Below are 25,673 nucleotides of genomic sequence, written 5' to 3'. Positions count from 1 at the left end.
ATGTATGCCTTTGTTCTAAGCAGTTTAAAATTCATTATCAAGTAAGTGTTGGTTAGCTGTAATTGAATTTTGTAGGTTGTTACTGTAGCACAAAACTCCCATTCCATAAATTCTTAATGCTTTTATGTGAATTATTTTAGATCAGCTTTGGCACTAAGCAGACAACAAGCTGTCACTAGCAGAAACCCTACATACAAATGGGATAAACCTAAACTATTCTTGATACACTGCTTACCTAATATTTTTCTCTTAGACTTGAAAATTCCATTCCCTGGATACGTGAAAGTGTGCCAGGTGTTGCTCTGGTCAGTTACCAGCCCTCTGATAAGATAATTTTCTTCTCTGTCTCAAATAATGGCCCTGGTGACTGAGCTCTGCTGTTTTGATTCTGGCTTTCAGAGGATGTCCACTGGTTGTCAGTCATCAGCCATGTTTCCATATATTTCTAGAGATGCCTTAGAAATTCATCAACGGGTTAGTTTCAACTCTGGTGATTCTGTGATCATAGGTAAAGGTGAATAAACTTGTGTCATCACACACTCACAGGTAAAGGAAACATCTTTACATGTTTCGGCATGACTGGCAATATTCACTTGTATCTTTGTCACCTTAGTTACATGTTCAGGTGTGTGGCTTTAAGCTAAACATTCAGGAAAATCCTTTTTCTTTGGTCACTTGACCCATGGTTATCGACAGATTCTGTATTAGCATGTTTGAAACAGGTTATTCCATACCATTCCCAGAAGGGGGCAAATGTATTTGCATATAATTGCTGTAACTCATTCCGTGCCCCAAAACATTACATGCTTCTTGTACAATATTCTCATAATTATTTTCTTCTATCCCATATGAATAGTTATTAGTCTTAATGCTTTTCAAATAACACCTTTGAAATGTGCCTTTGTTTTTCATAATTATTCCAGTCCCTGACTTGGGAGATATGTCTGGGCAGATTACCTTGCTGATGTTTGTGAGACACTTGTTCATGATTACTGGAGCAAATTATTTGTATGGGAAAAGAATAAAAGCTCAGCAGTTAATAGCAACTGCAGATCATATTTTTCGATATTAATTGTGGCCTGTGTTGTTAGTGCTCAGCCTGGAAGTAGGATGATCTTCCTTCTGGTTCCCACCCTCACCCTTGGGCAGTGAAGCATCTTGGGGGAAGTTGGTAACATCAGAAATGGAGACTGTAGGCTAAACTATGAACTGTTTATAAGAAGTGGTTTTTAATAGTCATTCTTTTCATTGCCAGCCCTTCTAACAGAGATGTAACGTGTACCTTCGTTCAGTTTCTACTTGGTTCTTTGCTTAGAATTTGCTTTTAAAGTTTATTATTTTTCAAGTGTTTTACATGCAGAATGTTTTTTCCTATTTTGCTTTGATTTCAAGACTTTGATTTTCAAGCCAGAGTTGGAGAGTGTTCTCTCACCTAGATGAAGCTTTTCTTGTAGAATCCAGTAGTAGAACCTGAGTTGTGCCCTGTGCAGTTCTAGTGTATGTGAAGTCAGTCCCTGATGTTTTTCTGTGAGGCATGAGAAGCATTTTGTTGCTGTGATGCCACTCTCATACAGAGAGCAATGAGGCATATAATGAATACTCCTGGGCTCAAAAATTATTTAGCTTTCAGTTATCCTTTGAAACATGTCAAATTTTGTAAAGATTTACATGATTACTATATGTTGTCTACTATTTAAATAAATTTTAGAAGTGGGGAATATAAAGTAACAAGTGAAATCTGATATTTTATTCCACTAAAAATACTAATTCTGCTTTTATTGAACTGCATTTTGTTTGTTATGTTTTTGAGTTCAAAGTTAAGTGCTACCATTTATCTGTAAAATTTCAGCTGTTTCTGGATCATGCATTTGAATGCAGGGAAAACTTTGTGTCTGAGCAAAATGCCCAGAAATAATTTGAAAATCTTATAATCTGATGATGTATTTGTGTGAGTCTCTACATTTGGAATTGCAGCACTCCTAAATGAAACATTTTTTACTGCGCAGTGTGTGTTATGGCCAAAAACTCATATTTCAGTGTGGTTTCAGTATGATTTCTCATCTTTTGTTTTGTGCTGTATTTGTGGTTTTGTAGGTTTCAGACTATTATTTATAGGGTTTTTTTTTATTTAATTGGGTGGGGATAAATACTAAACAAACAAGAGAATCCCAGTTTACTTGAATTTCTGGTTTGCTTGTGAAAGGACCTTATTAAAATTTCTCTTGATGACAGCATAGTATAAACTTTCTAGCTAATAAGGTGTGTCATGTTTAGGAACATGAAACTTCCTAGGTGTTCTTAATGTGTCCGTGGTGAGATTAAAAGTGTGCTGAGTTACACTCTCCCAACAGCTTGCTGAGCACTGAGTAGCTGCAGCTCCAGCTGCTAAATGGCATGGCTCCTGAAATTTCTCTGCTTAAAGCCCACAAGTATCTTAAATGAACTTAACTAATGGTAGAACTATCAGTGTTTCACTGTCAGAAGATAATTTGCTCTTTTTGTCCTGCATTATGTGATCCTTTTTTTGCTATAAACTCAGGTATGTTTAAAAGGAAGGTTGGAAATCTTTGCATCTCTGAGGAGTAAGAAAAGGGGAAGCCAGGGAAAGCAGATTGAAGAACTGTGGGGTTAACCCTGCGTTGCATTGGAGCTTATTTTGGGAGAACATCTGCCAGAAAAATGTTATTTTTCGTCTGCCTGCCTATTTATATACCTTTATCCATTCACACTGAATAGACTGAAACAATCTCTCTTCCCTTCTCTTAACTGGCAAGAATGGCTTCTGTGTCTGCACTTCTAAAATTCTCAGTGTCTGTTGCAAATTTCTTTCTAATTTGGTTAGAGTGGGGATGTGCTCTGTGGTAACACCAGATTATCTCTGGTCCTGGTACAGAGAATACTTCTATATTTCTTGGTATTGATAAAACATTGGATTCCTGTGTGTTTTATCTGAGACTACAAGTAATGGGGCTTTCTGATGTCCATGTATAGCTCCATATACTTAAAAAACCCCTAAGTCTGAAAAACGCTACACACAGTGAAAAAAGGAGCATATTTCTTGTCTAACTTCACTGTCTTTTGTTAAAAGAAAAAAAACCCAAACAAGTGTGTGCTTTCAAGTGTGTTCTAGAAAGAGGTTTAACTTAGATTTCAATAATCTTACAGAATTCTACTTTCAAACTTCTTAAACACATGCTCTGTTTTTAAGGATCACAGTCTATATTTTCATATCCCAGAATAAGTGGATTTGCAGCTGCCAGGTTTTTTGGAGGAGGACACATCAGGAAGTCAGGCTTCTGAAATGTGTTAGTCTGTTCTGGAGTGGTAGTTAATTGTGAGGCTTTTGGCAAGATTCCAGGTACTTTTCATCAGAGATACAGGAAGAAATGAAGAGATCTGCCTGTCTTAGGTGGACTCTTAGAGAACACCCAAACCTGAAAGGCTGGTTACAGAAGTATTTCTTTTCTCTAACACCCAGGCGAACTTTTAAAAATGATGCACAGTCTTGAAAATAGTATTTTAAAGGTTATAGTATGTATGTCATTGTAATAGTTTTTAAGTTAGCAAACAGGCATTATAAATAGTGCAGATTTTTTTTTTTCCACTAGCCAGCAGGTATGAGCAAGAATGAATGCCACAGCTGGAGCTGGAGCAGGAAAGGTTCCTCCCCCAGCAGAACTGGGAATGGCATAAATACTAAGCAGGGAATAAATGACAATGAATTGCTTCTAGCTTTTTCACTGCAGGGTTTATCTCGGTGTTGTGCAACCTTAGCCTAAAGGTTGGGGTTTCTCTGGTGATTTTTTTTTTTTTTCTGACATGCAGTGTTATAAGTTTAACAAAATTTGTATTCTCCTTCAGAGTAAGTAATTTGTCTGCTCAGTAGGATTCCTTCATAGCCTGTTTTTGTCATGTCCTTAAATTGCAGTTTGCTACTGGTGTAAGTTAAAGGAAGAGCTCTGCTACCTGTAAACCTCTGTGAAGGTCTCTAGTCTGGCCTTGGGTGTGAGTGGGTGGATGAATCCCTAAAATATTTATCCCTCTGTGTTTCAGAAAAGGTAGATCAGTGGTGTCTTAGGTCAGCTGCAGGCCTTTCAACATAGCCAGGTGAGGGTGCTTGAAGATTTTGATTTTTTATGGCTGCATTACATAATGATGTTGAGCTACACTGGCCAAAATCCAGATCTGTCTGCTTCCTCAATGGCCCTGTGCCATACTCCAAAGCTCACACTAATTTTGGTGTAGTAGCACTTCTGCAAACTTGCCATTAGTTCATTGAAGCAGATACCTGGGAAATGAGAGCCAGCGTCCATTTCTTTTAAATACTATATTTAAGTAATATGAGTGGTATCAGACACCAGGTCTTTGGCAGGGGTGGAGTTAGAATGCAGTTCTTCAGGGCAACATCCAGCGTATCCACCAAGCCCTTCTCTCTGCCTGAAAGCCAGTCTTTGCATTACATATTTTCCTCCCTCAGCAGTGAGGCAGACAACAATCTCCTTTGCTGGCCAGCTGTGATTCATCACCAGAGCAGGTCTTTCCTGTGTGCTGACTGAGATAGGTCCATGGAAAAAAATATCACGTGATCGTGTAATTAAAGACTCTCTTAATTCATTACGTAGTGAGAGACTGAACTGAGATTGCAACCAGACAGACACAGCCCTTCCTAGTCACGGGTTAAAAAATGCTTATTTGGTTTGTGGATATGCATATATGTAGCCTTGTGTACATGGGTCAGTGGTAAAGAGTTGTGAGAAAGTTATGGGAGTTTAAGAGACTTCAGCTGAGAAATTCTCACGTATCTTCTGAGCATTCATGACTTGTGATACTCATCCCTTCTTCCCTGGCAAACTCCTAACTAGGTCAAACAGGAATGAGAAGAGAGGCCACCTGGTGACGGCTCTGAGATACTCTCTCTGTGGAATGCAATGTTAGAGTGTTTCTCAGAAATGCTTGAGAATTTTTCCACAGACAGAGTAGCACAGGCATTTTCTGGTCCTCCTTAGAGCATTTATACTCTGCATGAAATAGTCTTCAATTTTAAGAGTAAATTCTGAAGTAGGTAGCTTGTATAGAAAGTTAGAACAAATAATAAATGTTTGGCTGAATTTTAAACAAATATTTATTTCTGATAATAGGCCTAGCCTGAAATGATCTATACTTGCATCTCTGTGGATATAGTAAATATCAGTATAACTCCCTTAATGAAGGATTATGATTAGGAACTGCCTCTTTTTCTAAAAGAGGTTAAAGTGCCATGTAAGAGCATGTGGTTCCAAATCTGAAATGCTTTATATTGAAGAGCTAGAGTTCTTTTTTTAGCATATGAATGATAGTGATGGGTTTGGTATTTAAAACATGGGAAGTTGACATACTGTAGATATGTCTGTTTACACATTCTCTTATGCCTGAGGCTCCCAAAGGGGATGAACCTACCAAAGAACACTTTTGCAGTGAGTGAGTTTTGTTGAAGAATTTGAATAAAATTATTATTCTTTCTGCTGATACTTATAACTGTGTTTAAGCTTCATAATTTTTTGTTATTTTCTTAGCTGCCCATACAGTAAAACTGTATACAACAGTTCTTTCAGTAATAGCAGAAATCAATTATTTTGTAGTATTTTCTTTAATATATTTTACAGTTATAAAATAGAAGATGTTGCAGTTTATTCCTTACAAATTGAGAAGGCTTCTCAGTATAAACTGTCCCTAGCAAAATGTAAGACTTAGCTAAAAGATAACATTACCTTAATTTAAGAGTAGCATGCTTTAGTTTTGAGCTAAATTTAGACAATTCTAAATCAACTTGAGATCCACTGAACAAATCTGTTGTGAATGAAATAGGGTCGACATGAAAGTTTGCATTTTTCATGTGCAGACAAGACCTTAGGCTAAGGAACAGGTTTTTGTTGTTTGTTTAATTGCTGTATTTGTATGTTCTATATGATAAACACTGCAGTGAATAAATAAAATTATCTGAACTTGAAGTAACATAGGGTTCCTTATAGCATATGTTATGCTATAGTATAAAGTATGTTTTTAAAGGCACTCCTTAAAAGGCAGTAGTATGAGGCATTTTTTGTTTACCTACATGTGACCTCTCACTGTGTCTTCCATAAATTTTCTTAGCTAATTGTTTAGTGTCTATCACCAGCCCCTGAAAGATGCTAAGCAACTGATTGTTTAAAATCTGTGTTTAATAGGCAAAGTATCTGAAAGTATCTGTGTAACCTGTCTCCAGAATGAGAAGAAAAAAAAAAAAAAAAAAAAAAGAGCATCTTGTAATGCTTTGAAGCCAGAAGTTGTTTCTTTATTTTCACAAGGCTTGAGCAGAGCTGTGTTGCAACCTGCAGTTATGTTGTTAGGTAAGGCAGGGTGGAGTGGAACAGGTGCTTATTAATACCTCTAGGCTACAGGTAAAGGTGACTGAATTTTCTTGAGTGTTCACAGACCTAAACAGGTGGATATTGTTTTAATAATTGGGTTGAGAGTGGGCACTATTTATCCTGTTTTTAATGGCAAACCTTTAAGGTAGATGTATGGTATCTTTTAAAGTGACATTTCTGGTCTCCTTGTATCTCCCAGCCTTCTATTTCTAAATTAAAAAGGCATGTTCATACTTTAAAAAATAAAAACATTCTATCTGCTCTTCCCCACTAAAATAAGTGTGCTCTGGAAGTTCTGAAGCTTTTTCTATTTGTTGGGTTTTATGTTTGTTTTTGTTGTGTTTTGTTCTTTAATAGATTGATCTTCGGTGTGAGTTTGACATGATTTTAAATCTGAAAAATTGAAACAGTAGAGTACAATACTGTAACCACACACAATATGTTTGAGAGGTTTTTATAATGGTGGACTTAAACACTAGAGATGTTTTTTCTCCTTGCTACTTCTTCAGCACTTCTGCAGTCAGGCTCTTCTGACACTGCAGGAAGCCATGGTAAAGAACAACCTAAATTGTCTGTGAAAAATTATAGGGTAAAATGAAGTGAAAACTAGAATTTTTGGTAGTGTTTCTTTTGGGCTTTTATGACTTCTAAATATTAGTGGGAACTGCAGTGCTGGATCCACTTTTTCAAACACACAGACGTTTGCCAGGAGCAGTTTTTATGTAGTGTTTCCCATAGCTCACAGTTCACCAGTAAGCATTTTACCAGTGATAGCAAGAAAACCTGGACAGATGACCAGTAGATCAGTATTTCCCTTGTTGTTGAAGTAGTTGTGTTTACTTAGCCCTTACTACTGCATGCTTCACCTTGTTTTCCCTATTACTCCCACCCTCTAAATGTCTGCCTTGGACATTCCTTCCTTTTCATTATCTCCCTTTGCTCCCTAGACATGCACTCACGTTGCTTCTCAGTGCTTTGAGTCCCAGAGGCAGGAGTAGGACATGAAAGTGGTGCAAGTCCAAAGGCCTGCTGCAAGGTAATGGGGAAAGCTGCAGCTGCCCAGAGCAATAGTGCTGCTGTTCCTGGCAGCATCACCTCTGTCTCTCACCCTAATAAGCCAGGTGCATTTGGTATTGACCCTGCTATTTGGGAAATTAATGCCCTGCATTGAAAGGACCTGTGTTTTGCCTTTCATACAGATGCTGTCTGTGTGAGGGGCTGCTCATGGGTCCTTGTTCCACATTTCTGTGAGTGCACAGAGAGATGAGAGTGCACTTAGAGCTGTCTGAAAGTAGCTGGAGTAATCACCCTATGCTGAAGGAAAAATGCAGCAGCTTTGCAAATCGCCTTTGGCATCTGTTTCAGTGTTCTTGTAGAACAAGCTAATTCCATTTTTTTCATCAGTTGATGCAGCATTTTCTAAAACAAGCTAGTCAACATTTTTAAAGATTTTTATTGCAGTTTCTTTTGGAACTGGGAAGTGCCCAAATATCCATCCATCTTTCCTGTATCATTGTTGCTGAATGGGAACTGCTTTTTTCCCATGTAGTATAGTGCTTGTGTTCCTGGCAGTCCATCCCTCTCGTTGTCCATCTTCTCATTCATCATTTCTTGTCCATCCCTCTCATTGATTCTTTATTTTCTTTACTAGGTTAGGATGAGTTTAAAAGGAATTTTAACACTTCTTTCTCCAGTTGTGGTGCATATTTTTTGTACAAAGTAGCAGGCATACATTCATGAGCTGTACAGTGAAGATTAATTATTTTGCAATTACATCCACTCAGGTATACCCAAGCACAGCTAATGAAATACACTTCAGTGATCCCATTTCTTGTTAATTGAGGGTCCCTTTTGACAAATCTTTTCTAAGAAAAAAAAATGGATTTGATACAAGAAAGAAAATCAAGAGAGAAATTGTTTCTTTTTCTTTTTTTCGCTAGAGGATGTTGCTTCTAAAGATATTTATTTACCAAGGCATGCCATCTAGAGAGAGATGTGTTGAAATTATGTATCTGGATTTGCAGATAACAAAAGAAAGCCCTCCTGGGACCCTTGGGTACATACAGTATTTGTCAAGGATATTCTCAAGAATATGCAGTATACTATTTCCATTCAGTAACACACTTGATTACAGTTCCTGTTGCTGATTTTTTTCAGATTGCTTCCAGGCACCTGGATGGTCCTTAGTCTCTCTACCATGCCTCACTGGAGGCCTAAAAACTGGACAAGTAAAAATTTTGCTTTTCAAAATTACTTTGACTTCTGAACATGTATCACAGAGCATTAAATGATATCAGTGCTTTTTTTTTTTACAGAACCCCCTTGCTTTAATCCTCACTGAATTATATGTGAATGGAATAAAAAGCTACTTCTGACAAAGAAAAAAATAACATTTGAAAAAAAAAAGTTCTCCTTTCTAATAAACTTCAAAATTAGCATGGATGAAGAGCCACGTTTTTTCTCTCAGAACACACAACTCCACTGTGGCTTTTCTATAATGATCACTGAACGCTCTTACTTTGTTTGTTTGTTGCTCCATGGCCCTAACTGGTGCTTTTGTGCATTTTATTTTTTATGATTTAACAGTTGTTCCTGTCATTTTGAAAGCACTGACATATGATGAGAAAAGGGGAGCGTGCAGTGTGGGTTCCAACGTGAGAGATGCAGCATGCTACGTGTGCTGGGCCTTTGCTCGTGCTTATGATCCTGCAGAACTGATACCATTTATCAATCAGATTTCAAGGTAAGTTGTGGCAGTAAGAAACTGAGCTATTTGCAGTTAATTTAAAAAATCTGTTCAAAATTAGGAAGGAGCTAGAAGTTAATCTAGTAGTTAATCCACAGTGATTCTGAATACAAATACAGGAGAGAATATTTTTCTCTTTTGATCCATTTTTTTGTGGTGTACTCTAATCAGAATGACCACTGTGCTAATCTCTACCTATTACAGTTGAAGAGATGCATGCAAGTACTTATTTTTCGATCAGTTTCTGTTTCAAAAGCCAAACTCAAAAGGATGCCCATGTAAAAATCTATCATAATGCAGTGGTAGACTAGAACTTGATGCAGCTTTTCCTGTAATGCAGAGGATATTTTTGCAGGTACAAATTGATTTTACCTTTTTCTTTGTTTTTCCTCCTGTTTGCTAGTCCTGTGGCATTCTCTCTTCAGCCTTTAGTCTTTTTGTTGGCAGCACACTGACCATTCAAGGGGGTTTTAATGGGTGATTTGAACTGCAAACACAAAGAGTCAGCTTCTAACAGTGTCTTGGCAGACTTTTAGTGCACCCATTGATAGCAGCAACTCATGCATCTTTGTCTCCATAGAGAGGGATTTGATCAGTAGTCATTTAGTATTATCATTATCTAAAGAAATAAAAAGTTTGGACTAAAATGGTTTGTGGTCCTGTGTGTCTGTCTCTATTTCTAGGGGATGCTTTGCTTCCAGATTGGTGACAGAATGCTTTCAATCACTGTATGTGTCTGTCTCATCCAAACAGCCTTGTTTGGAAATGCAGGATTGCTTACTTAGCCCAGCAAGTTCCCAAAGAAAATTACTTTTTCTTTATTCTGTAAAACATGTTGCTAAAGTTTTGGTGAGTTTGGAAGCCCTGCATAGCCATTTTAATTCCTTGATCCCTGTGTGCTGTACTGTTCCTAGTCTCACATGTATCCTCAGTTTCCAGTTCTGGTCCTTTATTGCAGGTTCACATAGCAATGTCTCTCATCTGCATGGTAGCTGCTCCTGGGTTTTCTAGAGACCTTGATAAAGTCTTTCTAAGAACCTGCTGTCAGTTTTCTAGTTTTCTTTCTTCTTTTCCTAAGCTGTCATGTCTTTCCCTGAGAAGACAAAATTTTGTCCTAGCCTTGTGTCTCTGATAAAGCAGTGTCATATTGTTTTTATCATGTTTAGTCTACAGCATGTTGCTACATCTAGAACATGTTGCCATCCACTGTTTCTGGGTGACTTTCAGAAAGAGAATTTTTGGTCAGACACTGAAGAAGTTTGCACAGGGAAGTTGTGGATGCCCCATCCCTGGAAGTGTTCAAGGCCAGATTAAATAGGACTTTGATCAGCCTGGTCTCTAAGGTCCCTTCTAAAGGATGATCTTTAAGGTCCCTTCTGATCCAAACCATTCCACAGAATTATAATTCTATGAATGTGGTGCTCCAGAAAAGACATGGTTTAGTTTAAGCATGTTGGGAATCATGGTATTTGCCATAGTAAGTAATTAAAGAAGTATTTTCTTTTGAATGTTCATATTTAGTTTCTTTCTAGCTGAGTTCACGGTAAATTACTGGTATGAAATTCTTAATAGAAAGGTACCTAAGATGTCTTTTCACAGTGAAATAATCATGGAATTACATCTTGGGTTGTATTGCTGGTTTAAATCTAACCAGCACAGGTTAGAGGTAGGCACAGAATGTTAACAAATGTTTCTATTAGGCTCTTGCTGTGCAGAATTGTTCACTGCTATCTTTAAACTTGCAGGAATACTTGCAGCAAGGAAATCTTCAGGATGAGTGTAGCCTTCCCAATACTTAAGTTTAGTTCAAAACTGGTGGGTTTTGTAGGTTTCTTCAGCAGTCCTGTGCAAATTAATCCTCTGCTTCCTTCCTCTTATTTAGCTGAACAAGTTTAAGGTGTCTTTTAATGTCTGGGAAGCTTGTGTGTTGTAAACAAGCCAAAATGTGAGTGTGTAAGTCTTCTCATTTAGCAGATTTGATTTGGTTTGATTATCAGTAATTTTCTTCTGTTCATGATGCTTTCAGCAATATACTTCTTTTTCTCCTTTCACCCTACCATGTTAGATGCAAGTTCACCATTGTGATTTTACTGTCACAAAGCTGTCAGTGGGAATTTGTGGACAAGTATGTTATGTTTCTGAGGAAGCTCCTGCCTTTTAGCTTTCAGACTGTTCTGGAAACATTCTTTAGGCAAATATGGAGTGCAAATAATCTTTGGTAGTAATACCAATTAACACTAGCTATATCACCTACAAAAATCTTAGCTGTTTAGAATAAGTTGGAGTGAAGAAAACTCAAGATGGATGGCAGGGAAGCAGGTGAGAATTGTTTGTGATCCATTGTAAAGTGGTATAGTTTGTATATGCTTTGTTTTCTAACAAAACTCCAGAGTATTTTAGCAAGTATTAATCCTACATTAAGGCTTTAATTAACAATTTTTGAAGTTGTGTTGGCCATACCTCTTCTAAGTTTAACCGACTCTTGAAGGTGGAATTGCAACTCCAAAGAGAAACAGTGAAAAAAAAATATTCAAATACAGTATGACACAGAGTTTCACCTATTGTGTCAGCAAGCTGATAATTGCATACAGCTTTTTTTTTTAAATCTAGCCTTAGGTGTGTCACTGTTTTACTTAAAGAAGAGTCATACTTCTAGCCACAAGCAAATTGTTGCTACCCTTAAAAAATGCAGAACTCAGCATCTTGAAACAAAATACGTAATATCCATTGTGAGCTGAGTTACACAGCAAAAACATCTGCCTATGTAAGATCACAAACTACTAGATTCTTATAGAAAAATAATAAATCATTTACCTGAAAGGAAAACTACCACCTCATTAGAAAATAAAAAGAGTGATTGTGATCCTGAACTGTTTGCTGTCTCTTGGTGCTGGAAATTACAAGTGCTTCACAGCTCATTCAGGCTGTGCTACAATAGTTATAAATTAAAACAGAATAATGTGGTGTGGTATTTTTTGTTTTGTTTTTTTGGGTTTTTACCTCTTCTTGCCTGCAAACTTGCATCATGTTGTACAAAAAACATTGTCTTCTCTGTTTTCTGTAGTCAAGGGCTATAAATATTTCAATCTTTATTTACAGAAATACCTTTCTCAATATTCAGTGAATGCTGTTTCTTCTCTCCTGTTTTATGAATGTTCTGTTATTAAGGGGTGAAATTGTCAGAATGTTGAAGTTACAAAATTAGATTGCTTTAGATCATAGGTCAAGCCTTTTCCTTCCTGAGCTTTCCACTCTTAAGAAAATAATGAGATCATCATTAATGAAAATGATAGAGAACATTTATTAGAAATATTGTCCTAGAGAATTTTTAATAGTACTTGCTTGTATTTTTACATCTCAGTATTTTTTCCCTATCCATATTTCAATGAGATACACTTACTCACATGTTCTTATTTATTTATTTATAAAGTCCTGTTAAACTGGTTTCGAAATCCTGCCCTAATCTATTCAAACTACAGGACCACAAGACGAAAATTCTTGGCCAAGATTGCAGGATAACCTTACTATATTTTTAAATACTTGGATGTATGATGTTCCTGTTCAAGCACTACTTGAATGTGATTTTTTTTCTCTCCCAGACACTACATGTACACTGTGACTTTAAGCTTATCTATGAGGAAAGTTAAACATCATTTAATAACTTGGAAATATGGGTAATTTGATTCCTGCCCCCTTGGGTGTGGAAGTTGCTGTCTGTAAATTGGCAGGTGCACACTAAGCAGCTGAGCTGTTTTGTTTAAAACCTAAACAAAAAATAAAAAGGCAAACATAGTTCTGTTATACAATTACAGTGATTAAATTGTTGCTGGCTATCTTAATTATTTGGAGCTGTTGCATAGTCAGAATGTAGTTTCATTTATCTGCCATTCAGTGGTGTAGGTAATCAATAAAGGATCTTTCTGCAGAAGGATGCACTTGGCAGCTCCCGTGCAGCAGGCTCCAGATACAAGGAGTGCAGGAGTAGGAGTGCAGCAGCTTTGTCTTCCCTGCGGTGCTGCTTCGGTTTTGAAGATGGGGAAAAAAAAAAAACAAGGGAAGGTGTGGCTATGGATCTTGCTCCAGGGCAAGATTGTCCTGCAGAATTAGGGAAATCTGAAGCATTGCTTTGAGCTACATCTTGTACCATGATGAAATATTGAAAATAGCTTTTTTCTTTTATGTATTTGAATATTGCCTTCAGAAGAGAGTTGTGTGCCAACTGTGTCTTGCACTTGAGTAAAGTTATTACCTGCAGGGGCATCATATGCCTTTTTTCTTCTTAATAAGTATCATTTGTAACTCCTAAGCATTTATGTGCTGTTTTCTATGTGTGTATTTATTTTAATTTTGTAGTTTTATCCCAGAACTTTGGGATTGGAGGAACACACTGCAGATCACAGGACATGAGGTAGCTAAAGGAAAGTGTAGTAGCTCCTGTGAGCTGGGTTAGAGGGACTGTTCAGTGTGGAAGTGGGAATGGTCACTGTAGTTCTTCTCTGCTGACCTTCTTGACTAAAACAAGGAGAGCAAACCAGGAGAAATTGAATGTGAGGCTGTAATCTAAAGGGCTTTTTCCCCTAGCAGTGCTGGTTTAAGCAACTTCTTTTTCTTGCTCCTTCACTGCATTGCTCCTGCAGTTGAGTATAGCACAGCTGTGTGTGATATCTGTATATCCCACAGAATGTGTGTGATAAAGCTTCTCTGCCTTTAAAGAAAAAGTCAGCAAAAGAATAAATAATTGAGCCTAGATCTGGTTTTGGTATCCAGCTCACTGTGTAGCCTCTCTGGCTGGGGAATTACTGAGGAGGTGCAAAAAGATCTTTGAGCAGCAGCTCTCACCAGACTCAGGTCTGGCTCTGGTTTCACCTCCTCTTTGTTCAAAACTATTTTGCTTGTGATGATTATTATGTCTCCTCTTCCTAACATAGGAGTAAGGGAGGAGAGTTTTCTGTCGTGTTACAAGTTAGACTTCTCCCTTTTTGGAGCTAGGGAAGGAAATTTTGATTTTGTGCCAAATTGGCAGGAGGTTTCGGAGTTTGGTTTTTTTTTCTTCCTGCAGCTTCAGGGTGGTATGCTTGAATTAATAGGAGCAAATTTTCAGAGGTTAGCAATATAGGATAAGCTTCTCACTGCTTGTGGCTAGTGTAGACTAGAAGTACCTGCAACAGGTGATAAAGGAAATTTAGTTTTATTGTCTGGTACATCTGGTGCTTATAAGGAGAGAGCAAGCTGGTATTTCTTATATTTCTGTGCTCTAATGATTATCACCTGGCTGGCCTCTGCTCTCTTGATTTTTTCTGCCTTGTTGGGGGAAGGAAATGAGATCAGTGCTGGGCTGGGGCAGGGAGCTGGTAACATACCTTGAGTTCTTTAAACTTTCCCTGAAGACAATTAAGTGAGTACCTGGGGGAGAGGGAATGGGAAAGGGAGGAAGGGGATAATTACTTGTTGACTGATAGAATTGCAGCTTGTATTAAAATCCATTTGTGTTTACTGTACACTTAACTGCTCGTCCAACATACAGGCTAAATATACCTCAAGGAACTACAAAAGGTGTTTCGTAGAGACTGCAGGATGCAAACCCATTCTTTGCTCTACCTGTTAGTAGTCAGGTGTGGTACATTTCAGGCAAGTCAAGACATGATTCTTTAACTAGCTTAAAAAAATATCCCACTTTGTTTGACATAAACAGTTTCTTTATGTTAGGAAATCCTGGTGGAGTATCACATAAACTCCCACGACAAAGCAGACAGGTGAAGACACCTTAGACATGTTTCATCTTAGGCATGTTGCTTTCCTTGCTAATCCCTGTGTTACAGCAGACTGTGGCCACATTTTTAAATGGGAATTAACATGAAGAAATTATTTGTTTGGTTTGATAATTTAAAAATACTTCTATTAAAAGGATTAACATAAAACAGTGACTACAGGAAGGTTTATGAATATAATGGGGCTACAAAGGCTGAAAAAAATTCCTGGGTTTTTTTTGTGTTTCTTAAACGTGCTCTTCAGTTGCAGCACTGATTAACTCAGGTGGCATCACATAGACAGTATGTTGTTGTGCTGGTTTGCCTTATACAGGTTTGTCTTAAGGTAACAGGAGAGTAAGAAAAAAATGGAAAAGTACAGTTTCATTATAACCTGAAATACTGGCCAGAAACTCTTGAGTAAAATAACCTGAAACTGTTTTCCAATATTTTTAATCACATGTTAAGTCTAAGTATGAAATCCAAAGAGCAGTGCTTATATTCCAGCAATGGTCTTTTAACATTTCCAGTCTGAAAAGACTCCACAATTCTTTCCAATCAGTATGTTACTACTTAATAGTTATGTCCTTACACTCATCTGTAAGTGCCTCTTCTGGTCCACGGTTAGAGACAAAACAGTGACTTGCATGGATTTGGGTCGGACCTGGCACATCTCTTCTGAAATTCTCTGTAACACTTTACCTCAGGGTGCATTTGACACTGTAAGGGCAGCACTCTGGATTCTGAGCTTCCTGGCATGATGAGTGTTTGGTTGTTTAGTTGGGTTTTTTTGTTTGTTTTCTCAGACAAGAACAATACTGAAATATTGGATAATTATCAAAATAATGTTTAATCTTATGGTCCCCATAACTGGAAACATCAGGCAGAAATTGCTTCTTTTTGGTTCTTTCCAGGGTGATTTTCAGCCAGTTTGGTAGACTATTTTTGACTGTTCTTTTCTACAATTAAAAGGTTTAAAAGAGCAAATCATATAAATGAATCTATATACTTCTGAAATACCCTTTTGTAAATATTTTTAAGTTTTGCTATATGCCAGAGAAGAAAATTAGTGAACATGGTATGAAGGGGATGTGTTTCACCTAGCACTTAGCCATGTATGGTAATTCCTAATGGAATGTTCCTAAACATTTGCTCTTCCAGTCACTATCAATTGGATGCCCTACTTTTTACTAATGTTTCTGTAGCAAAGAGGAATTGTAAGAAAGCAATTAGTAAGAAATAAAATTTAGCTGTCTTTGGAACAATTTATTAGTTTTTTGTTTTTTTTTTTTTTTTTTTTTTTTTGTTTCATTCTTGCTTTCTGTCTCATTTTTTCCTTAATGGGGGAAAACTGAAATTACAGAGGCAACACTGTGCATTTCAGTGAATTTGAACAACAAAGTATTCTTCACTGTAGGAAACTGATAGCCACTACCCAGGGAAGTTTGATATTATCAGTGTAATTAATATCTTCATGTTAAAGCAAAGCATCTTAGATTTACTTTTCAGCCAGTATTTATTTCCTGTTTTGCCTGGAGTCAATAAATAATGTAATGAAGAGTTTCAGAATTTGAAAGGAATAATTTTCTGCTTAAATGATTCTCCCAAAGCAATGCTTGTTTGTCACTGAAGTTAATTGAATCCTGGAGGTAGATTTCTAAAGCTACAGACTTTGTGTCCTGGGATATATTTTCTCTCTTGTATTGTGTAGCACATCTTTTAAAAGCAGTTGTCTTGAACTAGGAGAGTTGTTGAAGTGTGCAGGGTTCATGCACAAAGAAATTTTTGTAAAATCATGGCTTTATTATCTACAGGCCACCTTTTAAAAAAACTACTTTGCAATTTATCTTGCGGGTCACTTTTTAGCAGGAATTGCGTGTTGTTTTCTGATTTTGTTCCTAACAGGATGTGGTTGTTCTTGTAGAGGTAGCTGCAACTTTTTATTGCTTAACTTTCAGTTTTACTTAAGCCTTATAGAAGACTTGCTGTGCATTTGGCTGTTGAGAAACTCTTATTTCCAAGCCTGAATTAAAAATTGCACTAAGGAGCCTCATATTAGAGGTTACAGTTATGTCCAGGTTTTAAACTCCTGCTACATATAAAATATAAAAAACTTTCTGGATATTTTGTGTACTCCTTAAATTGCTCTGATACAACAGGATGCAAGTTATGTGTCTGTGCTATGGCAAGTTCACAGCAAACTAGAGAAATGAGGAAGTATTGGGGTTATTTTAACTCAAATTTCAGTTTAAGCTTGTCTTAATAAATAATAAACTGCTTAAAGGAAATGCTGCATGTTTTCCTTAGAAGTCTAAATATTGAATTGGTGGCGTTACACATTTGTTTTCTTATTCTTTGTACTAATACTCAATGTTTTCTTTCTTCAGTGCACTGGTTATTGCAGCAGTATTTGATCGTGATGTTAATTGCAGAAGAGCTGCCTCTGTAAGTTACCACATTCTAGCTTATGTATTTCTGCTATTTTTTGTTTGCTTTAATTTAATAATTTCTAAACTTAGCTATGTAGAACTGCATTATATAGGTAACATGTTTTGTTGAGGGCAAAAAAGTGCGTTTGTAAATCCTCAAAACTAGGGTGTGAATTTGTTTTAAATTGTATAATCCACAGAGGCACATCCTGATTTATTGCCACAGTCTGCTGCTGGTTAAGATAAAGTATCTAAGGAAGAGCTATTTAGCATTTTCTAGTCTAGTCACTATCAAAACCAGAAGGGTCATACATAATACTGTGGCTTTTTCAAGTCACCAAGCTGGTAAGTTTTGTAAAGTTATACTTTTCTAATTATTCATCAGCTGTGATTCTGTAATTATGGGAAGTTGAAAATTTCTAGAATAATCAAACATATTTTCAGTTCTTGTACAAAACTGGGAATTCTTGAAGTCAAATGATAAACCCATTGGGCAGATATTGTTGTATAGTTAATAGGTCTGACACCAAAGTATATGCTGTGCAACTTTTCTGTAGAAAAATACTTGTTCTGTTGAGAATTGCAAAGAATGCATTGTTGTTCTTAAGGGAATTTATGGAGGAGAGGTTATAGAATTTGAGGAATAGAGGAAAGAATGGTCATCTTAGCTTTGAGAATTTAAGTATGTTTTATATATCAAACTTGCTTTTTTTTAAAAAAAAAAAGTATTAATTGCGTGTTCCAACAGATAAAACAAATTATATTATACAAATTTGAAGAAACTCATAACTGTATTAACTCAAACACAATACCAAACACTGTCTGTCAAAGAACAAAGTGTCTCCATTCCTAAGAACAAATTTCACTGTGAATGCATTTTTAAGGAAAGGCAGTCTTTGAAACTTGCACGTTAATTAACAGCTCTCTCTCATTTTTTTGACTGAAATTTTGAAAGCTAATGCATTTTTAACATCAGAAGGATTTCTTGGGGATACCTGGGTAGCATCCTTATTTTTCGTAGCCACACCTCAGCTTGAGAGTTTAAGGTGCTGATTGAAGCTGCAGGATAATTGCTGGGGAAGTGAGTCAGTTGCTTGTGTAATGGTATCTCAAATCACTTTGTTTAAATAGGTTAAAATCAAAGCATGGAAGTGGAGATGCTTTAGATCACTGAGTACTGATACAACATATTCTTTGTGCACTGAGCAGCTAATGAGTATGAGCAATGTCACTTTCCCCTAAACTACAGCTCCTAAATTTTTGAAAATGTAGAATTTGCTATTTTTGACTAATGCAAGTCACATTATGCAAATAAAATCCTTAAAAGGAGAACAAGGGTACCTTGCTTAGAGGAGACTTAGGTTGGATATCAGGAGAAACTTCTTTACAGAAATGGTTGTTAAGCACTGGAACAGCCTCCCCAGGGAGGTGTTTGAGTCTTCCATCCCTGAATGTTTTTAATAATTGCCTGGATGTGGTGCTTGGGGACATGGTTTAGTGGTGGGTCATTGGGAATAGGGAAATAGGGTTAGGATGAGGCTGGACTTGATGATCTTGAAGGTCTTTTCCAGCCTGAGCAATTCTGTGGTTCTGCTTGCTTTCTGAGACCTGCACAAAACCTTAAGGAGTATAGATAGTGAAAACTTAATTTTTTTTTTGCTCTGTAGGACTTGTCCTAAAAATCAGTGGTAGTATATATAAAGAGGAGAATTCTTTTTAGCACGATTGCCACTAAAAGTGGCACTAAAAGTGTACTTGCTTATCTTTAGTAGCATGATCTGACATGTGTCATCATCATTATGTTTTTTTGCTTAAGCATAAACTATTAGTTTGACCATGAAATATAAATGCTAAACCAGGTAGGTTTTTTCATTAGTACATTCTATTTAGAGCTGGTCAACATTTGGAATTGCTATTTTGACAGTTATAAAAGTCCTGAAAACATTTTTTCTTTCTTAAGATGGGCAGGCAAAGAAATATTTTGTGTTTACCAGACATTACTGCAATTCTCAAGAAAAATACCTGGGAGTCCTAATTTTTCCAGTCATTTCTACAGTTAAATATTTAAATAAACAACATGTTTTACTACTTTCTTAATCTGTTAAAATATGCAATATATTATAATGCAGAGCACCAATAAAACAAAATGGCATATGGAGACATTTTTGAACCCCGAGGTTAGAAAGAATAAAACAAGACTGTTCTTTTGAAGCTCCAAAAGCATTCTGAGCTGACTTGTGCAACTCTTAAATGAACAATCATTAAATGGAATAATCACATGAATAAATGATCTTGGATTGAGCTCCATTCAGCTCTGACACATTAGAGAGAGTTTTGGTTTTTTTCCCTTTTTGTCGGTCGATAGTTTATAAAATTATGACTTGGGGAAAGGCATAGCATTTTCATTGTGGGAACAGCAAAGTATTCAAGCTACACAGCTGGCAGTTCATCTTGGTTCTGATATCATGGAATCTTGCAGTTAAGATTTTTGCATCTCCAGAAGGGGGTTGTATGAAAAATGAAAATTATTATTACAAAGCTATTGAATTATTTGGCATGTTAGGAATATGCAGTTGTTTGAAAGAATGATTGAAATAGACCTAAGGATGGACTGAAAATAGAAAAAAGCCTCACTGCTTTGAGATCAGATTTCTATTGTTTGTATTTTGAAGTTACTGATTTAACAAGAAAAACAACCAATGAACCTAGAGCTGTGCTTGCCTGAGCAGCACATTTTAAGAAGAATTTGTAGGGCAGTGATTAGACTATGAAATCCCTTGGATATGGTAGTTGAGATGCTCAAATTTGCTGAAACTTCCCTGTGCGGAGTAAAAGGGTCTCAGAAGCATAAAAGGGGATCTAAAGCTAAAAGAAATAAATGAGGCAGGATGGCATTTAGTCAGCTTCTTGGCAAATCCTGGCAGGGGGTGTATGTTAGTTGAGAGAACTGAAGAACTGAAAGAAAAAAAACCTGTCAGAAGCTGGGCTATAGAATACACTCAAGTGTGTGGAGCACTGCTGCAGCTCCTGCTCCTGTTCTGGGAGCTGCTTTATGTGTTGCCCAAGGGTGTATCTACACCCCTGCCACTGGAGGAAAGCCCGTGGAGTTCTGCCCCAGGCAATCTGAAACTGATCACCTTGGGGCCACTGCTGAAGTGCCAGCAGGATGAGGTGGGCTCCAGAACCTGCCAAGGTGGTGGGTGAGTGGTTTGGAGTCAGCCTGTGCTACGTGTCCTGCAGTGGATACACTGGGAGCAGGAGCTGAACCAGCCCGGGCAAGTCTGCAGGAACCACATTCATCATCCTGAGCAGACACAGCCTCCAAAATGCACTGGGACAGGAGGCTGGCTCCACCAGTGTCCTCTGGGTGCCTGCTCTGTATGTGGGGTGTGATCCCTTGGGGAGCTTCACCTTTTTACAGGTGGATTACCACATGCATACTGTATTTATGCAGGAAATGGAGAAGCTGTGTCCTTCAGAATTCTTGTGACATTTTAAGTGAAGATTGTGACTTCCCCCCTGTATGTTAAATATCAATGTGACAATGTCAAGTGACATGTGCTGTCCCTTCCTGATGAGATTAATGTTTGTGGTGGCATTTCCAAAGTGAAGTGTCAGATAATGAATATTCCTCTCTGAAAAGAGTTTACAGAAGCTTTTCGTAGTACTTTTGATTGTCTCTCCATTTAAGAATCAAAAAATAATTGGCTTTTTTGAGAGAGGGATAAAATTCAAGTTGGGAATTAAGTTTAATTCTGTATGCCATAAAAGAATAGAGGTGAGCTTCATGGTGGTATTAGTTGCATTTTGCAAGATTTTGAGTTAATTTAATGCAAAACACAAGAAACCTACCTGAATTTTGTCTTTTGGCTTTTATAATACCAGTGTTTCAGCATGCTTTCAGATGTGTATCTTCCAAATTAGTTTTTGTCTGAAGTTTTCATCCACAAAGAATCAAACCTTCTCAGCTATTAGAAAATTCTGTTGAAGTAGTTGGAGAAGAGCGAGCTGCCTCAATTTCTGTTGTCTGCAGGTACAGACTTTCAGTTCCAGTGCAAAGCTTTGTGTCACTACTGAAAAGCACTCCTGTGGGTGTGACTAAACTTGCATTCTTAAACTGCTGTCATGCACCATACAGTGCTCAGAGTACCAGAACATAGAGACGCAGAAATAAAAAAGCCCTGTGGGCTTGTCCTACTGACAAAGTTTACTTTATTTAAAAAAGAAAAGCCATGGGTCATTTATATTGTTGTGTGTTTTGAATTCATCATCTGGTGTTTATCAAAAAGCAAACCTGACTCGTTTTGGTATGTTTGTTCTCTTTTCCTTAGGCTGCCTTCCAGGAGAATGTTGGGAGACAGGTATGGTAACTTTCCTGAATCTTCATTCATTAGTGCCTTGGAGGTTACTGTAAACGTGTAGTACATAAAATCAAAATTAGACATTGTGGCTTCAGAAAAATTGAGTAGAAGCATATCCCAAAACAATTCTTTTCATTATCCGCAGTCAGGTTCTTGCTTTATTTTTCTGAGATGTGAGTTTTATTACAGTTTACTAGTTTTGGCAGAAAATTATCTTTTTGGTAATTTTTGGCCATTCTGAAAAGCAAGGTCAGCATGGATGATGGCCATTATACACCTTGCACACTCCAGTGCTTTTAGAGCAGGAGAAGTGCAAATTTTTTCTTATTCTTTTTGTTTCATTGCGTTTTAGCTTTTAATAGAACAGCTGAAGTGTGCTGCACAACTCTGCTGTGGCTTGTGATACAAAACAAACTAAGCTTGGCAGTCCTCAACTCCACATTTGGTTTTACCTGTTGTACCATAATATGCCATCTAGATATTTGGAGAAAGCTTTTGGGGGTTCTTAAGTGCTTTGAAAAAAAGCATCGTGGTGGGTTCCTATGTTACTTGGAAACATTTAAGTAGTTTAAATGCTTATACAACTTTGATTTGCAACCTTGGAGGAGAAGCAAATAGGACAAACACTTGGACTTCAAAGTTCTCTGGTTTCTCATCAGGAGGTAATGGACCTGAATATACAATTTAGAGGAAAAAAGACTGGATGGGAAATGGCTCAGTTAGTGAATTTTTGTGACAGAGCAGGGCATGCGAGAATGGCTAAAGCAAACTTTGTTGTCAAGAAGTCATTCTTTAGGAGCATATCAGCTTTTTTTGACACGATTCTTGAAGATCTCTGTGTTGCAAACCAGGGTATCATTCCTTCAGAGCCCTGAGAGTTGCCAAGCAGTGTGTCTGGAACTCGTGTGTGTGTTTCTAGATAGAATTAGGTTAATAGCAGAGTGAATAGTAGCGAGCAGACTAGGAGGAAGAGGGTAGGTATTTTTGGTGACCTGACCTGACTAGGTCTGTGATAAGTAGAGGCCAGTGTGATGCTTCCTGAGGTCTGTAGTTACTGCCCTGGAGATGCTGGTTACTCATCCCCCAGCAGCTCAGCCTGATGCCACTTCATGAGGTGCTGAATGAAGTAAACACCTTCCTGTGACTCCACTTCCAGGTGATCCAGGACTCCCGGGTGCTGGAGGTTTCAAAATGCTTCTGTGAAGCAACTCTTTTGTGGAGGTCTTTTTTTTAATTTCTTAATCAGAGAGTACACTTTAAGCTAGTTTATGGCTTGGAAATTTGCTTATTCATTCTGCCTCAATGTGAGATTCCAGTTTGTCATTGTTAGAACACACAGCAAATTTAGATCCTTTAGGTATTTTAAGGAGGAGTTTGCAGTGAAATAAGAAGTTTTCATGGCATGAAATCTGCAGTTGTTTCCTGCAGTTGTTTCCTGTAGGAGTTCAGAAGTTTTACTTACTGAACCATTCTTCACTGCCTAGGAAAATGGTTACTTAATCAGTGGATACACCCTCTGTAGCTGTTTGTGTTGAAAGAGACACCCTTTCCCTGAATTGGAGGGATCTAAAACATATTCTTCATTTGAAGTAACAATGCTGATACTGAATAGGTGTAGAAAAAAGTTGACCTAGCTTATTTCCTGGTTCCTGCCTGCTTCACCTTTGCAATCCATCATGTCCTGAATCTCAGAGGTTGCTTTTATGGCCTCAGAAAAAGAAGCCACTGTGATGTACACTTCATGTAAACGAAAACAGAAAAATTTGAAGAATATTTTAAAAGCATAAACCATGAGAAATGCAAACACTACCAGTAAGAGAAACTTTTATATTGGAAAAATAAAGTTTAAAGTGTTCTGAGAGAATAGAATCTGTTGGCTTTCCTCTGAAGTCAGTTTCTCTCATTGGCCATGACCTCTGCACTCCTGAACCTGGAATTTTGCTGTCTCACTGACATGCACTGTGGCACCATGACCTTTGGTGAGATGGCATCAAATTAACACACCTACAGCCAAGTAATAAAGAGCAGGCTCTGGCTAGCACCTAGCACTGAAACTGTTTAGCTGTGATTTTTCCTCATGTACAGTATTAATTCTTATATATTGAATTGTATGTTAAATTCTTTGGCTATGAATCACACTGAGGTGTTTCTCACGTGTGCATTTTCCTCTCTAATCAGTGTTTCTTAGGATATTTTTCATTTCCCCATTATTAGGACTTGCAGGTAGTCTCTTGGATAAGCCAGAAATATCCTGACTGTCCTTCCTGGTTCAGTCAGGCTCTAGGTCTTGTTTTGTTTTTTGTTTTTCCTTTTGACTGCTGGCATTATGCTTCTCATAATAAGACCTCCAGAGTAGCTGACAACTTCCTGCTGCTTGCGAGATACACTTCTTCAATTATTCAGATGTAGATCTAGAGATATTTTCTGTTATTTTTGCATGGCTGTATTCTAATGTGGAGGAGATGAGTGAGTGCTAAGCAAATAAAACTGTATCATATACAGACCCTATACTTCCATGTAGCCTTATTGCTTAAATGCCATGTGATTGTCCCTTCTGTGAGGGAGCAGAGTGCCTTTCTGCTGGCTGTTTGCCATCTCTAAATTATGGCTTGTGGAGGCTCTGCTCCCTCCCCCACTCCAAAACACTGCCGTGCTACCTAGTATTGTATTAAGTTAGTCACAGCAAATAAAAATTCTGAATAGCAGAATTATATTGCTTCTGTAAAAAGGCAAATTTTTAGGTGGCAATTCAGAAAGATAACTGATCTTTTAAAACCAGATTTTTTTAGAGCAGTGATGTGCCATACGACTGTAGGATTCAATATTTCAGGCTTTGCTGGGAACCAGTGGTCTTCTTTGAAACAAATTAACCTCGAGTTTTAGATACTTATAAATTAGATATTTATAAGTAGAAAAAACAGAGATAGTTGAACTCCCTTGTATCCTACATTTCTTGATACCAAAATCTCTTTATTTTGTACTTAATACTACAGCTTGCAGCAGATACTTGTTCCTTCACATAAAGTGAAAACATTTTTGCATTTATCTAAACCTTCTTGTAGAGAAATATTTTTTGTGTGTATATATAGTCATGGCTTTACCAAACACGTACTTGAATATGACTTGAAGGTGTTAAGATCCCTTTTGCATAGTTTATTACCTGCTCCTATTTGTTTTGTTTCTCATTGTCTCATAAGTGAAGCTAAATATTTTGCTGTTTATATATATGATAACCTTTACATAGAAGTGATTTACAAATCAGAAATTTTGTTTATTTTTTCAGTGCTTGGAGAGAAGTATTAGATTTGTTTTCAACACTGTTGCTTATTTGGGAAGTATTTATATTTTAAAATATTTTCCTCTTGTTTACCTTCTTTCCTATAATGTTTGTAGGGCACTTTTCCACATGGCATAGACATTCTGACTGCAGCTGATTATTTTGCTGTTGGTAACAGAGTTAACTGCTATTTGACTATAAGGTAGGTTTCCAAGCATTAGTTTTCTTAAACATGAGAGATTTCTTTCACATAATGAAATATTTGTAGATGCTGTTAGGTGAAACAGACAATAACAGCATTGTTTATTGCTGTTGTTTTCTAATAAATTAAGATCTGTTTTTTCATATTTCTGCATCAAACTGCTTATTCTACATGAGACACAGTGAAAATGTGACCATGATTTCCTTGTCTACGTAGAGGAAGCAGCCAAGGGGTAGTATTTGCAGGTGTCACAAAACTGGTCAAGATTAGAGAAGACCAGGGGATTTTGAAGAGTTCTTGTAAAAGCAGAGACTGGCTGTTATGATGGCAGATAGACTCTGATGTGGGTAAAAAATTAAATACCCATTTTAAAAAAGACTTTGCATTTGATTGAATTTTTGTCATAGACCTTAAGTTTGAGTGCTTGTATTTTTTGTAGATGGCTCAGTGAAAATCTAAGCCCAGTATGCAGTAGTGTTTGAAAAACCAAACTCATCACTGCAGTATGGAGTCTGCAAAGAATAT

The 25,673-nt window shown here is 37.2% G+C and overlaps 1 protein-coding gene across 3 annotated transcripts in view; it reads left to right on the top strand.

Annotated features, from left to right (window-relative positions):
- The window catches only part of TBCD (tubulin folding cofactor D), a 107,054-nt gene that overhangs the window by 37,391 nt on the left and 43,990 nt on the right, over positions 1-25,673 (top strand). For all 3 annotated transcript variants that reach the window (XM_071764218.1, XM_071764219.1, XM_071764220.1), the window contains exons 15-18: positions 8,973-9,129; positions 17,267-17,324; positions 21,640-21,669; positions 25,063-25,148. In XM_071764218.1, coding sequence (XP_071620319.1) covers positions 8,973-9,129; positions 17,267-17,324; positions 21,640-21,669; positions 25,063-25,148 — 331 coding nt within the window. The remainder of the gene's footprint in view (positions 1-8,972; positions 9,130-17,266; positions 17,325-21,639; positions 21,670-25,062; positions 25,149-25,673) is intronic.

Source organism: Heliangelus exortis, chromosome 20 (assembly GCF_036169615.1).
Source record: "Heliangelus exortis chromosome 20, bHelExo1.hap1, whole genome shotgun sequence".
Taxonomy (NCBI): Eukaryota; Metazoa; Chordata; class Aves; order Apodiformes; family Trochilidae; genus Heliangelus; species Heliangelus exortis.
The sequence above is the reverse complement of the archived record's forward strand: the minus strand, read 5'-3'. Positions and strand labels throughout refer to the sequence as shown.